Below are 17,249 nucleotides of genomic sequence, written 5' to 3'. Positions count from 1 at the left end.
ACAATTTAGTTGAGGAGATGGAACTAATATAACATCAATCTATATAACAGAATATAATTTGTTTTTAAAAATGTCATATAGAGAAAGTACTGTAGAACTTCTGAAGGGAAGATGAGCAAATTGAAATATGAAATATGTGTAAGGCCTTCTTTCCTGTCCCAGGAAAGCTTCCTGGAGAAGTTAAAACTTGAATTGCCTCTTGTATAATGTAGGCTGTGGTATGGATGAAGATACTGTTTTTTTTTTTCCCTGAGAAATTGAGTAACTTGCTCAGCTACTAAGTGGTCTACTCAGGCCTTGAACCTAGATCTCTTTCCAGAAGCTTTGCCTTTTTCACCAAACCAACGTGTGTTTGAGAGTGTGGGGTGTGTAGTGTGTGTACACACATTTGCTTTTCAAATTATGGTCTAAAATAGAAGTTAGTGTGGAATGGGGGGTTGAGAGGACAGCATACTTTGGTCATGCAAAAAGAAGCTGGAGCATAGTTAGAGGGGTTTTTAATACGCATATCTAGGTGGCCACTAGGGTAGGCTTTAAACAGTCTTTCTCATCATTATTTCAGATGTGGAGATTTTCTCCTTTTTCTTCCAAACTAATTTGAATGTATTTGTGTTAGAAAATACAGAAAAGAGTCTGCTTTTCTTTCACAGCAAAAAGCTCAGAAAGTTACCACTCCCAGCATATCTTTAGTTTTACATCATTCATTGAGGAGGGAAGAAACATAATACTGCTGTGTGAATTTCAGCAGTTGAGGAAATGTGGACATGGGACATATGACCCATTTGTGTGTTCTTTAGCATGTCTCAAAGGACCAGTTTTCACATAAATGAAATAAAAGTTGATATTTAGAGCCATATTGGTTTTTAAAATCCTAGATATTGCTGGATGCAGTGGTGTGTGCCTATTCCTGGCTACTTGGAGGCTGAGGCAGGAGGATTGCTTGAGCACAGGAGTTCAAATACACCCTGGGAAACACAGCAAGACCTCATCTCTCAAAAAAAAAATGTTAAGAAATGTAAAATTGTAGATATTATTCACATTAATCCTTTGGATAGGTAGTTTTTTAATTTTTAATTCAGAAAGAATATTGCATAGGAGATCTTCCAGTCATAATCTGGAATAATTAATTAGATTTTACTAGTTTTTTTCCCAGTATTCTTTGCAATGAAATTCTTAGTAACATGTTTGTCATCCTTTATATTTGGGGATTGAGAAAACAGAATTGTTCTTATATTTAATTTTAATGAATATTTTTGCAAATATGGTGAAATGTTGACATTCTGGTTTTAACATTCATTTGTAAGTATTGTTTGTGTTTCTGGTTAGCTCTCTTAAAAGTAGTATCTAGGAAATCTTAGTTTTTATAAGAGAATATAGCCATTAATTTTTTTCTACAGATTAGGCAACAGAAGATTTGTGAAAACAAAATGTATTGATCTCATTTATATTCCCTTGATGAAGGAACACATGCTGGTCTCCGCTCGCTTTCTGTCCACTAGTATGAAATCCCTGTCCCTGCTTCCTTGCTGGTAGGTTTTTAGAAGTTCAGTGAGCAATGCAAATCGCCTGAAGGGTGGAAAATTCCCTTGTCACACAGATGCCCTTATCAGCAGCAACCAGATGGAGCTCTGAGCTGGAACATTATCAGTGTTAAATTGCTTTTTCTCCCACCCTGAGTAGAGAGGATTAAAGCATTCCTTTAGAAATGGGTGGCAAATGTACAGACTTAGGAATATTAATATTTTTAACAATTTGCATTTATAAGTAAATACATGGAAATATAATCTCAAAACATTCTGTGTTCAAAATACAACCAAACTAGTGCAAAATGTTTTGTTTTAAATAAAATAGGATAATAGTCTTTCATGAATTCACTTGCAAAGAGTAAGCTTGAAACTGCTTTTTCTCTTTTTTTTTTTTTTAAGTGGGACAGTATCTCACTATTAGGGTTAAATGCATATCTTGGATATAAACTAGTCTATTCAGTTTTGGTTGTAGAAAATAAAGGTATGTCTAAGTGTATTAATACTGTTGAAGAAAAATACAATTTAAATTCTTTCTCAGAGTTGTCATTTATTTTGGCATAATTGGTTATTTTACTGCTACTGTTTTTGAATAAATCCTTAGATTCTGCATTAGTTTGATTTTTGAAATGTTGATTTATTGATTATTGCTATTTTGTAAGCTAATAATTGCTAAATACCTTGCAATTTCAGGTGTATGAACAATATTGATGGTTAGCCATATCAATAGTTACACAGTGTATTTTAATGAAACTAGTTTTAGAAGTCCATAAGAGAGACTGCTGTTAAATTATATGTGTTGTTCTTAGCCATTTCGATATTAGTGATTTTGTTTCTTAATACTGATTTCCAGATACCATCTAACCTCTAATGAATGATAACCATTTCTCTGATAGAAAAATTGGTATGCCCTTGTGTTTTATATGGCAATAACCACCTACACAGTGGCTGATGTTGGAGTACAAATTCTTTCTTCATATTCTTATGAAGGTTTATGAAATATGTTGCAGGTTTTTTTTTTTCTTAAGGCCTAGTTTTTAGTATGTGCCAAGAGTTGGGACTTTGCAACAATTACACCATGATGTGTGCAATTTTTTGCAGGTATAAATATGAACATATAAGTAAGGATGGATAAATTGTTCCCTTTTTATTTCTTAATATCAGATAAATACGATTATTATTGATACAACATAAAAACTGCTTTTGCAAAAAAAGTTGAAGAACTTTATTTTTTAGGTTGATTCAGACATGTCAGTAAAGCAAATTAGTAAAGACTCTTCAGTTTAGTGACTGAGATATAATGTTTTACTTACAGAACCAATTTAGAACTTGAATTGATTCATCGAGGAGGCAATTTGTGTTCAGGTGGTGCAAGCACAGCTGGCAAAAGGTCTTGTTTAAGTAAGTACTAAATAGTACTAAATTAAAAAAAAAATTCTGTCATTTTTGGAAGCATTGACAGGTAAAGTGACATTTTGGTGTATTTCAAATTCTGTCTGTTATATATGATCTATATAGATAGTGATATGTACTTTAAATGGTTAATCTTGTACTTGGAAGAATCATATGAATATTTAGCTCTTTCTAGATTATGATTACCTAGCAGATAAATGTGATGCTAAGTGACGAGGTTTATACTGTTTCAGAATTTAAGCACTGTATTATTCTCAGCTATAAAAAATTGTCCTTAAACTTTAATTCTCTTAAATAATTTTTACATTGAATTAAGAAAATATTTTTATAAAGACAATATATGTTGCCCACAGATTTATATTATTGCTATTAATGAAGATATTTGTGCTATATTTTGATGTGCATATTAAAATGAATTGAAATTACAGATGTTTGCTTTTATTTATATATATACTTTATGTTATAAAATGAGCATAATTCTGCAATCTTGTTTGTAAGGATATATTTGAGAAAAGTGTAACTTGTAATTTAAGGTAGATTTTTCATAAGCATGGCTTTGATGCTATCATTTTTTAGTCAGTGTTTAGGGAATTAAGGTGAATACTAGGAATATTATTATTGAATGTCACCATATAGCTCTAATTATTGGCCCCAGATCACTGGAGTTGAAATATTACCTAATGTGATTGGTGTAGGAAATAAAACTTGTTTAAAACACATAATATAGTCTTTTGAAAAATGAGTATTTTTCTTAAAATACTAAAAAAAGTATTAAAAATTATCAATACATGTTGGTGTTTTAACAACAATATGTTATTTCAAAAAATATGTAATTTTGAATTGATTTCAAAGCAGAGGGATGATCAAAAGCACTTTAAAATTTCTAACATAAAAGCAAACGTATGTGAAATTTTAACTTGGTTATCTTTAAAGTCTTATAAATTGCATTAGAATTTGATCTTTTCTTTTGGATTGTCACTTTATTCCTAGAACTTAAGATTTTGGAGGTTATTATTTTTATTTTTTAACCAAGTATTAGTAAAAATTGACCCCTCTATGCATTCATCTAAACTCTATTTCTGTTCAGTGCTTTACTAGTATGTTTCAAAGGTAGTTGTTGATACATGGGAGTTTTAATTTCTAATCTGTTTGAATTAATAGATATAATAATCATTTTAGTTATATAAATTATTCTTTCTTGTTAATTTGTTATTAATTGATGTTTGGCATTGGCTGATAATATTCCAGAAACCATTGTGTTACAAAGTGTTTACTTTAGTGAATGGTATTCTGTTTTTAAAAATCTACTTAAGTTTTTTTCTCTGAGGCACTTAAACTTATCTAGAGGCTTGTAAATAATGAATTTATCCAGATTCCTGAAAATAGTAATAAAATTCTGATGGTAATCACTTCAATTACCAGAGTCAATTTTGTAATTTAAATTGTTAAATTTATAGTTACTTTCAGATTTTCGCTTATTTTTCTCTTTACTAAATAAGAAATTACACTGTGCCAGTATAGACAAAGTCATGATACAATTTATCCTAAATATAAGTTAATATGTCTCTTAGTTTTTGTATAATTTATTATTGTTCAATTACTTATTTATCCTAATATTAATAAAAGCAGCCTGTAAGTCATATATATAGAATATGTTGTATATATACAAAATCCCACTATCTTACAAGTGTATGAACTTAGTATTTGTTATTTATTCAAATAAAATTCAAACTTAAATTGTACACCAGGACTCAAATTGATGATGATTCATGGGATCTCAGTGCAAATATCTCATTTTTTTGATCTTCCAGTGCAACTTCAGTGGTATTATAAAAAAAAAAATTCTTTTTTCTAGGGAAAAATCTTCTTGTATTCATATTTTCCTTTTCCCGTTGATTGCTCTTTATTACTTTTTGAAAATCTCACTTTTAATGTTTCTTTCTTCCATAATGTTTTTTGAGGAGAGTGAGAAAATGCCTCACTGACTAAGCAAATGATAAGGGAACTTTTTTCATTCTAAGAATATCACACTTTTGAAATACTGTTCTGTTAAGACTTCTTGATGAAACTGAAAATTTGTCTAGTCAGGAAAACTTCTAATAAATTTTGTCTAGAAAGGATTGCGTCATACCTGGTATATAATTATGGGGACACACACATACACTCAGTGGGGAAGAAGAGAAGAAGATTGTTTTTTCTACAACAATGAAAGCAGAAAATATTAATGGCCAAATCTCTAGTGAGAAATAAAATTGAAATGGAACAATGCCATTCAACTACATCTTCAGACATTTTTAAATAGTTGAGGGTAGTTAACCAGTGTCAATCAGAGCAAAACGTCAGTCCTAAAAATATGTGTGTGGGAAATTTTCCATAGTAAAAAGCTACTCAAATTAGCTCACATAGCAGCATACTATGGTATTTTAATAATATCCTACGTTTGTAGTTTTAAAGTTTGTAAAGTTCTTTCACATAAATTATTTAATCTTTAGAACAACCATGTGAAATAGGTGTTATCTCTTTTTCATAGACAAGGAATCTGAAGTTCAGAGTAATTGCCTTGCCAAGTCACACAGCTGGAAAATGTCAGAGCTTGCACTTGAGCCCAGCTCTTCTGACTGTAAATTCAGTTATATAAGACATATCTCCTGCCCTTAAGTGTCCCAAAGGATGCAGAACTTTTAAGACCTTTCACCCATTGGTTTAGTCAAAGACACTCTACTGTACAACATTGCCTTGGGATCTTTCCAGGCCCTTCTGTGCTTACTCTCCTGTTTATCTTGTCTATTTTCTTTTATCAGCCTTTCACCATAAATCCTTTGTTCTGAGCCATCTTTTCAGACATTTTTGCAAGTCCTGGTCCTGAGTCCTTCTGCCCTGGATACCAGTTAGTTCTCCTTTATTCCTTGCCAGTTTGCTGGCTGGTTCCCCTTGCTCTTGCTGTGAGCCATGTGCGTTAGCTCTCACATACAGCATAGCTGCTGATTCCCAGGTCAGAGTTCTAGCCCTCCTCCTTACCCACCAGGGAAGATCAGGCATTTAGGACTTTGTATTCAGCACATGATACTGGTTCTAGAGACTGGTTCTCATCTGCTGGACTTGTATTCAGCAGATGAGATTTGTTCAAATGCCATGTCCACTAAAAACTTCACTGATTCCAGCAGTGAAAAGTTACTTAGAAGTTCTAGGGAATTTAGAGGTTTGGGATCATATCTATCTGCTGGAATCAGTGAAGCTTTTGGTGGACAAGGCATTTGAACAAGACTTTGAAAGGTAAGTGAGGTTTAGAGTTTTTGTTACAAATTGATATATACAGTAAGTACCACCAACTTGGTTAGCAACATATGTTGGAAAAAGATGTAAAAATTAAAAGCATAACTTTTTATTAAGAAAAATATTAAGCTTACTGTATTAATTTCTTCATTCAAGTGATTTGAAAGTAAATATGACACTCCATAAATTCTAGTGAAGTTCACATGCTTTTGACACTTTTTTGGCATGATATTCTCAGCGTATTTCTCAAGTAGAAATTGTTGAAACCATTGGCAATGCCATTTGATAGATTATTAATATTGGAGCATAATATAAAAATTATTTGTAGGTAAATGTTTTTTCTTGTCTTTGGGTCTGAGAATTTTTCTGCTTATTACTGTCATTTAACTAAGAAACCACAGTTCATATCTCAAATGGATTCCATGATTTTATAGAGAGATTAAAAATGAAACGGTAGTCAAGAGAGGATAAGGCAAACTCTTACCTTGACATTTTCATTTGGGAAGTTCTGACTTAATTTTGATGTAATCTATGATCTGATCAAGAAATTATGCATAGTCACTGCAGTAAATAATTTCTACCAGAATTTGCTATTCATAGCAAGCAACCCAGCTTAGATCTGTGCAGGCAACTTAAAATAGTTCTACTTTCTCAGAGAAAGAGTGAATTTTTGGTGAATTTAAAATTACAGAAAATTAGCCAGGTGCGATGGCTCACTCCTGTGATCCTAACATTTTGGGAAGCTGAGGTGGGGAGGATCACTTGAGTCCAGAAGTTGTTAACAGCCTGGGCAACATAGGGAGAACGTCATCTCTAAAAAGGAAAAAAAAATTAGCTGGGTGTGGTGGCGTGAGCCTGTGGTCCCAACTACTCAGGAGACGGAGGTGGGAGGATCGCTTAAGCCCAGAAGGTGGAGGCTGCAGTGAGCCATGACTGTGCCATTGCACTACAGACTGGGCGACAGAGCAAGATGCTGTCTCAAAAAAAAAATTACAGGAAATTATTTTGACATTAATTTCTCCCTACAGTTAGGCAGCATAAGGATATTGTTAAACAAGTAATGAGTTTTAACAAAATTACTCTTTATTTTTGAGAAACAGGGTCTCCCCTTTGTCACTCAGGCTGGAGTGCAGTGGCACAATCATAGTTCACTGCAACCTCGAACTCCTGGGCTCAAGCAGTCCTCCCACCTCAGCCTCCCGAGTAGCTAGGACAGCAGACACACACCGTCATACCCAACTAATTTTTTAATATATTTCTTTGTAGCGATGGGGTCTCACTGTGTTGACGAGGCTGGTCTCAAGGTTTTGGCCTTAAGCAGTCCTCCCACCTTGGCCTCCCAAAGTGCTGGGATTATAGGCATGAACCACTATGCCTGGCCTAAAATTACTTTGAAGTAGCCTGGCCTTATTATTTCACATTTAGTAGTAAAATTTTTACATTGATGGTTTATGAAAGCCTTTTTCAAATGTAAAAATATCAATTTCTGCAAGCAGACTGAATAATAATTTTGTTCAATTTTTGTTACCATAAAAAGGATGGAAATTTGGCCATCAAATTATTATAATGGTCAAAAGGTATAAATTAATACAAAAATGTGTAAATTGTCTGCTGAGACTAGTTATTGATAAGATTTGATGGCTAAAAGCTGATTTTGTGGTATTTGGGAATGTTTTATGTTCTGAAGAGCCAGTTGGTGTGTATTTAGGGCCAACATGAAAGATGCATATGTGGTGGAATAGACAACAGCAAACTAGGAGTCATAGGCATGTGCTTAGGCAAGACATTTTATGTTTTTGGCTTCAGTTTCCTCATCTATAAAATTAGTGTATTAGACTGGATGATCTGTGTCCTGACAGATGTTCATGGTTGTTAACTCTTACATGCAAAGCTCCAATCTGGAGCTTTTTCCCCCTGTTAATTAACATCATTGACATTAAGCACAAAAGGCAAATAGCTGGACTAGGAGTTATACTCTAGGAACTTTTAGAATTACACTTTATCTATAGTCATATACTATAGACTAAATCAAGGCTTGGAGTTTTTGTTGTTCTTTTCTTTTGATACATCTTACAAATTCAGAAGATTTTGGTATTTTGTTTTATATTTTATTTTGCTCTTCATTTTAAGTAGTGCATAAATAAAAAATAGAGGCTGTCAATGAAGTCACATGATAAATAGAATCAGAATCTTTGAGCTAAAAGTTACTTAGGAAATCACCTAGTCTAAATGTTATCTAGCTCAGGCATCTTGTACCTACTATTCCAATCATTTGTGCTCTGCTTAAACACTTTCAGAGATAAAGAGTACTTTCTGAGATAGGTGAGGAGTTTGGTAAGCCTTTTAAAGGATGGTGATATTAAAAGGCAGCATAGTGTAAACTAGAGAGTGAGATTCTGTTCCTCATTAATACCCAATCAGAGGATTGTTGTAAGAATTCAATTTTATAATATATATTCTAGTTTCTATAGATTGTAAATCTCAACATTAATATTTCTCCTATTTCAACACTATAATTGTCAAATTAGGGGGTGTGTGGATAAGGAGAAGGAGCAAGATAACAATTTTTAGCTCAATTTTTGTCTTAGTCTATAACAATATACCATAGACTGCATGGCTTATATACAACAGAAATGTGTTTCTCACAGATCTGGAGGCTGGGAAGTCTAAGATCAAGGCTCCAGCAGATTTGGTGTCTGGTGAGGACCTGCTTGCTTCCTCATACATAGCTGTCTTCTCACTGTAACCTCACGTGGTGGAAGTGGCAAGAGATCTCTCTGGGATCTCTTTTATGAGAGCACTAATCCCATTCATGAGGGCTTCCTCATGACCTAATCACTTCTCAAAGGCCCACCTCCTTATACTAACCTTGGGGTTAGGACTTTAACGTATGAATTTTGGTGGGACATAAACATTCAGTCCATTGCAGTTTTTTTTAAGGGACTTGACAAACATTCTTTTGACCTCTTCAGAGATGAGATTAGGAGGACGGAATGAGATTTATCCACATGATAAAGTTTGTCTGTTGAGAACAAAATACACTGTTAATTTGGAGAGGTTTAAGAATGTGGCATGAAAATTTAAGTTATAAGAGTGGCTTTAACTTTTCTTTAAGGCCTTTCTGAAAGTCCCATGATTTGTGACTTAAGTAGCCAGGCCTTTCTATATTTATACTTTGGGCATTCTAAGAACTAAGTACCATAGATAGTAGTTTTCACTATCAGGGCATGGGGTCTTCAGATCTTACTTGGCTTAGGGCAAGGCAGCTTCTTTCTTCTGCAGTTAGATGGGACAAACCCTACCCCCATTTTAGATGAGGTGCATAAATAAGACCTGGATTCATGGAATGTGTCTCTTTAATAAAGGGGAAATTAGGAGTCCTAAGAACTGACCTCTCTCTTCCCCTTCCTAGGGCTACCTATATGCAGAAACAGAATTGTACCTCTCCCTGCCTCTTATCATCCTAAGCTCTGTCAGAAAGGGAAAGGGGAGGCTTCTAGTCACTGAAACCTTAAAGTATAAGGTGAACAATTTGTTGAAGCTAATAATAATACTTGTGGATACTTGAGGTAACCAGAGAATGATGTCATAGTGTGCCTGAGAGTGGAGACATAGGAACTCTGGGAGGCAGGAGAGGAACACAGCATGGAAATTATGAAAGTACTAAAGACAGCCTTTTTTTTCACTGTCTTCCCTTCCTCACATGGCAGAAAAAACCTCTCCAAAGGAAGCAACACTTCCCCACTCTATTGCCAAACTCCCATGTGCCCTTGTTGACGTGCGAAAACATAGCATACAGTGCTGGAAAGAACACCAGGTTGGAGTTTGAAGATGTGGATTCTAGTGTATTTGTTATCTGTTGGACTTCAGGAAACTAACCTAACTTTTTACCTCATTGTGGAAGTGAGGATGATGGTACTTATACTGACTATCTGATATATCCATCATAGTTAATGTAATGATCAAATAGTATTAGATATATGAGCTAAAGTATCTTACATAATGTTATTATATATAATAATGATTATTAAACTTGTCTTTTAACCCTTTAAAATTCTACCATAACTGCCACTTGATTCTCTGCCCTGCCTTGCCTGGAGTGCTTAGGAAAGGGATAGGGAGAAATGAGTCAGCTCCTGTCATCCATGACATCAACCTTCTGTCTCTTGGGAACCAGATCTACAGATGTTCCCTTCTTCTTGGACCTGTTCCCAGACCTCACTTAAGGAGCTCTCTCCCGTCTCTTCATGGCTGATTTCTCAGGAATGTACAGAGGAACCAGTGGAAGCTGGCTTTGCTGTGAGAGGTGTATACTCACACCTATTACAGTTCACCTTAGGATAAATAGGTCAGAACCATTTCTTCACTTTAATTATTCAGTTGCAGAGAAAGGGAGATTTTTTTTCCCCACTGCTGTGATATTTCAGAGAATCATTTGGCTAGTTGAGATTTTTTTTTTTTTTTTTTTTTTAAGGGACAGGGTCTTGCTTTGTTACCTATGCTGGCCTCAGACTCCTGGGCTCAAATAATCCTCCCACCTCAGCCTTCTGAGTAGCTGGGACTACAGGTATGTGTCACCTTACCTGACTGAGGTTTTTTTCATTGACAGTGATTTAACTATTGATGACTAGACTGGTAAGGCTGAAATCTTAAATGCAGAGCCAGTTAAGTTTACCTTAGGTGCATTTTAACAGTGGTACAATTTAAGATAGAACCATATTTATCAAAATCTTTTTGTTTTTTTGAGACGGAGTCTCACTCTGTTGCCCAGGCTGGAGTGCAGTGGCACCATGTTGGCTCACAGCAACCTCTGTCTCCTGGGTTCAAGCAATTCTCCTGCCTCAGCCTCTAAAGTAGCTGGGATTATGGGCGCCCACCACCACACCCAGCTAATTTTTGTTTTGTTTTGTTTGTTTTGTTTCTGAGATGTCTTGCTCTGTCGCCTAGGCTGGAGTCCAGTGGCATGGTCTTGGCTTACTGCAACCTCTGTCTCCCAGGTTCAAGTGATTCTCCTGCCTCAGCCTCCTGAGTAGCTGGGATTACAGGCACCTGCAACTACACCTGGCTAATTTTTGTATTTTTAGTAGAGATGGGGTTTGTATTTTTCAGTAGAGATGGGGTTTCACCATGTTGGTCTCGATCTCCTGACCTCATGATCCACCCCCCTTGGCCTCCCAAAGTGCTGGGATTACAGGTGTGAGCCACCACACCTGGCAGGAAGTCTTCAGGATAACTCTTTAATGTCTTTATATCTTTTTTTTTTTTTTTTTTTTTTTGAGACAGAGTCTTGGTCTGTCGCCCAGGCTGGAGTGCAGTGGCGGGATCTCAGCTCACTGCAAGCTCCGCCTCCTGGGTTTACGCCATTCTCCTGCCTCAGCCTCCCGAATAGCTGGGACTACAGGCGCCCGCCACCTCGCCCGGCTAGTTTTTTGTATTTTTTTAGTAGAGATAATGTCTTTATATCTTAATGATCAGTATGAGTATAGTAAGAAATAACCTACCAGTTTTAGATTTCTTGCATGTTTAGAAATAACTGACAGAGGGCTGGAAGTGGGTAGATCACGAGGTCAGGAGATCGAGACCATCCTGGGTAACACTGTGAAACCCCATCTCTACTAAAAATACAAAAAATTAGCTGGGCATGGTGGCAGGAGCCTGTAATCCCAGCTACTTGGGAGGCCAAGGCAGGAGAATTGCTTGAACCCGGGAGTCGGAGGTTACAGTGAGCTGAGATTGTGCCATTGTCCTCCATCTTGGGCAACAGTATGAGACTCCATCTCCAAAAAAGAAAGAAAATAAATAACTGACAGAGATACACAGTTTCCAGGATGGTGCTGGAACGTCTGTTTCAAAAGCATTTTTGATAAGATTTAGACATATGATAACTTTGATTTTAGTTTCTTTAAGTGGATATTCCTGAGGTCATAAAAATTGGCATAATAGTATCTGTGTGTGTGTGTTTGTGTGTGTGTGTGTGGTATTCATACACATCATGTGAAACTCAATTATATAATAAATTTGGAGTTATATTTTATAGAGTTTTTTTTTTAATAGTCTTACCTTAATGTTGACAAAGGTAGAAGGATTTCTTAAACCTTACTTTTTGGTTCTAGCTAGGAGTACTTATAATTAAGTCTTAGATTTTCTTAAGGACAAACTAGTCTTTCAGTGTTGTTTTCTCATTTTCAGTGATGAGGTGTCTGTCTTGTGATTAATCACATTATAATACTTTAGACTTGTCACAGTTGTAAAGAATTTGATTAGATATTGCAGAAAATAGAATTTATCCCAGGTGAGTTGTCGCATGGGAACCAGCATGGGAAGAAGATGGTAGGAGCAGGTAGGTCAAGCACTGCTTTAGTAGTTAGAGTTGAGAGGTCAGTCTCTTTTGGGGAAGTGAAAGTAGGGCTGATTAATTGGCTTGCTTCTTGGTAACTCAACCAATGTGTCATTGTGACAGAGAGGGAAAAGTAGAAAATCATCATGAATTTTATGTTTATATTTATGATTTTTTCATAGAATTGTAAATATATAATGCTCAGCCTACTTTTAAAAATCCTATTGTATGTCAAGCACTTGTGCTAGCCTAGGTGGTTCAAAAATGTAAAGACACAATTGTCTTCTTCAGGGAGATCTGACCATCTAATGAGGGGGGAAAACATGAAAAGTAATTACAAAACTCTGTAAGAGATGCTAAAATTGAAATAGATAGCACAAGGTACAGATAATGCATAAAGTAAGGGGATAATCTGATCTTTCTGAGGTATCAGAACCTTACAGAGCAGCACATGAACTGGCTCTTGAAAGATGAATTGAGTTGGCCTGAAGGACAAAATGATACTTTTGTAGGCTGAGAGAACAGCTTGCAAAGACATGAGACAACATGACACTTTGGGGAATACTTGAAAAGAAAAGAAGGAAGGTTAAGAAATAAACCTGAAAAAGAAAATAGGCTAGCTCATGAAGGGCTTTCTATGCCTGTTCCTTCAGTGGTTCAACAATCAATTATGAGGTATTGTGAACAGATTTATTGATTAGACGGTTTGGAAGGGGTGAACCAAAAGGCATACAGCTGAGTGAGCATTCTGTTGAGCAATTTAGGTGGAAAACAATGTAGTGGCAGAGTGGGCTAGAATAGGATGGATCACAAGAGGCAGAACCAATAGGATTGGTAATCAATTGGATATGGAGGGCAAGGCTGTGGGAGATGAATCCCAAGTTTTTCCTTGGATGTTTGCATGGGTAGTGGTGTCATTCACTCAAATAGGAATTATAAAATGAAATTAACATTGGAGCTGGACTGGGCTGTAAATCAGGTTAGTCTGGGTGTATTGATTTTAAGGCCTGTTGAACATCTGAAGTACCACAGAGCCTTGTGAATTGTGAACTTAACAGGTAGAAGTGGGCCTGGGTAGTGTGTGCAGAATGAGAGGGAAAGAGGACTAACAAAGGATTCCTTTTCCTTTTTTTTTTTTAATGAGAAATGTCACCTTTTAGGGTTCATTAGCAGAAGAAGGGCACATAAAAGTAACTGAGAAGGAACCGGAGGAAAGCCAGGGGAGAGTGGTATCAAATATTAAGGAAAGAAGAGAGAAGAGAGTTAAGAATATATGTTAATATATGTTTGTAGAGTGATGGTTTTATGTGGAGACCTTATGCTTCCAATGTATAATAATCTCTAATTTTAGTTGTAAAGTTTATAAATATTAAATTTGTTTCATATTTATACAAAACATATATGTATCTATCTGTATGTAAGCCCAACTTACAAGCATACTATAGATTTATGCTATGATTATAACTATTATATTACTATATAATGTGCCAGAAAGATGATGCTATATTTATTTTACAGACCGTAAAACTAAGGTTAGTTAATTTATTTAAGGATACATGGCTAGTACAGACTTGGATTCAATGCAGGACTTCCTGGCTCCTCCCAGACAGTGGTGCTTCCTATACATAGATTGAAATCACAGCACACTTATAAATGAATTTAAAGGTATTTGTCTTTTCCAAATCTATTTTTATATGTGGATCAAACTTTAGAATTTTAAAATGTGTTATATTAGGAAAGGAGTTAATTTTTTTGCTATTATTCAAAATTTTAATATGCTTTCTTCATATAATTATTTTTCAACTTTTTAAATGTCATGCATGCAGTTGGTAGGTAATACATTTTTTAAAGTTGTTAACCTTTTGATTATGATTATAGATTCTCCTCATCCTGCATCTTTAATATTTGTCTGGCATAAGAGGCATTGTTGCTGCTAAATGAATATTAGAGTTCTTTCTTATAAGACTAAATTTTGAAAACAAAATAATGAATAAATAACAATAAACAATGAATTTTATTAACAAATTGAAGTTATTAATGGTTATTTGGTCAGTTCTCTGAGAGAGAGAGAGAAAGAATCCTGTACTTTTATTTTAATCATAAAACCCCCAAGAAGTGGAGTGGTAGAAATAACTAAGAAATGGCAAATCTTGAATCCTATTCTTCGCTTTTAGAAAAACAATAAATTAAGAGTGAGCTGGCAAGGTACTTCCTTTCTCTGGGCCTATTTTCTTATCTATACAATGAGGAAATGATGAAAAACTTTTCTTCTAACATTCTGAAATTCTTAAATTAGGATAGGGATTAGGAAAATAGGTGAATGTAACGTTATTTTCTGTGCTGGCTGTGGTTTCAATGCAAAACAGGTTAGTACAATTGCAGCTTCTATGCTTTTGATTAAATTAGGGAAACTAAAATGATCCACCTTCATCTTGATAGGAGTTATTAAAATTAGCCCTTTGATCAAGTTAATACCTATATAAAAAGAATGCAGAACTCCTCACCGTGCAACTTGAGATAATCTTAGTATTTTTCTGTGAGAAGAATTTAGTTTTTTAAACACTTTTAGGTTTTAGTCATTAAAACACTCATTAAAAGTAAAAATTATATGCTTAGTAATCTCTTATGTATAATTGAATTAAAATAAAATTTACCAATCTTTAGTCATGTTTTGCCTCTGCTAAAACTTCCCTTGTTCTCAGTATCGTCTGTGAAACCAGGTTACTATAAAAACTGGAAATTTGGGGAACTTACTTGCCCCAAAAGTGGGGGTTAATAGTATTACCCACCTAGAATTTTTGTGAAAATTAATTGAGATTATCAATCAGTGTAACATAATGCCTGGCACATAATAAGTAACTAAGTCATTAATAGAATGAAGAAATTTAAGGAAGATTTAGGCTACATATTGACTTATAAATAGAGGATGAAACAGGGTATTTAGATTCTTCTGTTTGTTAAAGAGAGATCAGATTGAAACTTACAAAAATATATTTCCTTTATCCTGCCCCATAGAGTAGAACATTTATTTTACTCAAATTACAGCTCTCATATGTTTTATAACAGCTTCCCAAAACTACTATACACATACACGCATATACACATAAACACACATGCACACCCCATACTACACCACTTGTATTGATGGATCTTGAGTAAGTTGACATAAAATATAGTTAATTTCTAGGTCTGCTGACTCAGAGCAGCAATATCTGGTCTAGTTTTAATTAGAAAGTAAGTAACAATAATAGGTTTGTGTCGTTCAGTTAGCTTTTTTCCTAGATTTAAGAATGAATTTTAATCGTATGTTAAGAAGTATCATATCTGAATTTCTAAAATATATCGTTGTTTATAGACCAGTTCAGTGGGCAGAGTTCGAAAATATTTTTTTAAGGGAAAAATTTTGATTTCCAAGTATCTTTGAGTATGTGTGGCAGAATAATTATTGTCATTTGTACCAAATGACAATTTATACCGAATGACAGTTCTTGTCATTTATAACAAAAAAAGAAGAGATACATCAGATACAAAAGCAATACTTACGGTTTTTTTTCCAGAATAATTTTAAATGTGATATTTTCTTCTAAATGTCATGAGCAGAATTTTGTTGAAAGCCAAGATTGGTAGATTATTGTTATAATTCAGATAGAAGAAATTTAAATAGTTGAAATGGTACCAAATAATACTCTATTTCAGTTACTGTTTCTTTATGTAGAATCCAAAGATGATGAATTCACTCTTCAGTCTAAACAAGGTTTAGAGGGACATATAAAGCAAAGAAAGAACTTCACCTAACAGTGAGCTATTAGGATGTTGTGGTTCATGTTACGCAGGGTAGAGGATTGAAGATAATAGTAAAGTTTGGTTAGGAGGAGACCACAATGGTGAGAAGTACAAATTGGCAAGGCTGCAGCATAAAGTCAAGGACAAGTATGTCTGTGATAGGAGATGAAAAAAACCATTCCTGTATTGAGCGTAAGGACAGTCCAGATTCTAGCACAGATTATTTGGATATGTATTTCAGAGTTTACCGTAAAAGAGAGTGTGAAGTAATTGGGACTTAAACTTGGTGAATTTTAATTGTCAGGATAGGAAACAGATTTCGTTATGAAATAACTAGAAATTTTGTCTGAATTTTGTTCTGTAACAAATGTGTGAACTTTCTAATTACCTTTCCTTCAATTTTTTCAGATCAGCTGTTTCATGTATTAGCCTTGCACATGCGGCTTTATAGCATTGACTCTGAGTATAATCCCTGGAGAAAGCTCACCCAGTTAGAAGAGATGAATCCACAGTAAGTATAATTGAAAGACTAAAATCAATTAAAACTCTTTATGAAAAATAGGTGTTAAATATAAAAATGGAATTGAAATTTCAATATATGTGATTTTTTTCACATTTTCTTTATGAAACACAGAAATATATCATAAGAATTGAAAACAGTTTACCATTATGCTGTCTGTAAAAATTGCATACAAATTTCCACCATGTGAGAAAATCTTTTTTTTTTTTTTTTTATACTTTAAGTTCTAGGGTACATGTGCACAACGTGCAGGTTTGTTACATATGTGTACATGTGCCATGTTGGTGTGCTGCACCCCTTAACTCGTCATTTACATTAGGTATATCTCCTATTACTATCCCTTCTCCCCCTCGCCACAATAAGACCCGGTGTGTGATGATCCCCTTCCTGTGTCCAAGTG

At 34.7% G+C, this 17,249-nt stretch overlaps 1 protein-coding gene across 1 annotated transcript in view; it reads left to right on the top strand.

Annotated features, from left to right (window-relative positions):
* The window catches only part of UBR3 (ubiquitin protein ligase E3 component n-recognin 3 (putative)), a 250,132-nt gene that overhangs the window by 169,989 nt on the left and 62,894 nt on the right, over positions 1–17,249 (top strand). Inside the window, exons 30-31 of the mRNA XM_011988165.1 lie at positions 2,839–2,924; positions 16,738–16,840. Coding sequence (XP_011843555.1) covers positions 2,839–2,924; positions 16,738–16,840 — 189 coding nt within the window. The remainder of the gene's footprint in view (positions 1–2,838; positions 2,925–16,737; positions 16,841–17,249) is intronic.

Source organism: Mandrillus leucophaeus, unplaced genomic scaffold, assembly GCF_000951045.1.
Source record: "Mandrillus leucophaeus isolate KB7577 unplaced genomic scaffold, Mleu.le_1.0 Scaffold324, whole genome shotgun sequence".
Classification (NCBI taxonomy): domain Eukaryota; kingdom Metazoa; phylum Chordata; class Mammalia; order Primates; family Cercopithecidae; genus Mandrillus; species Mandrillus leucophaeus.
Note: the sequence above shows the minus strand (reverse complement) of the source record. Positions and strands in the feature narration are given on the sequence as shown.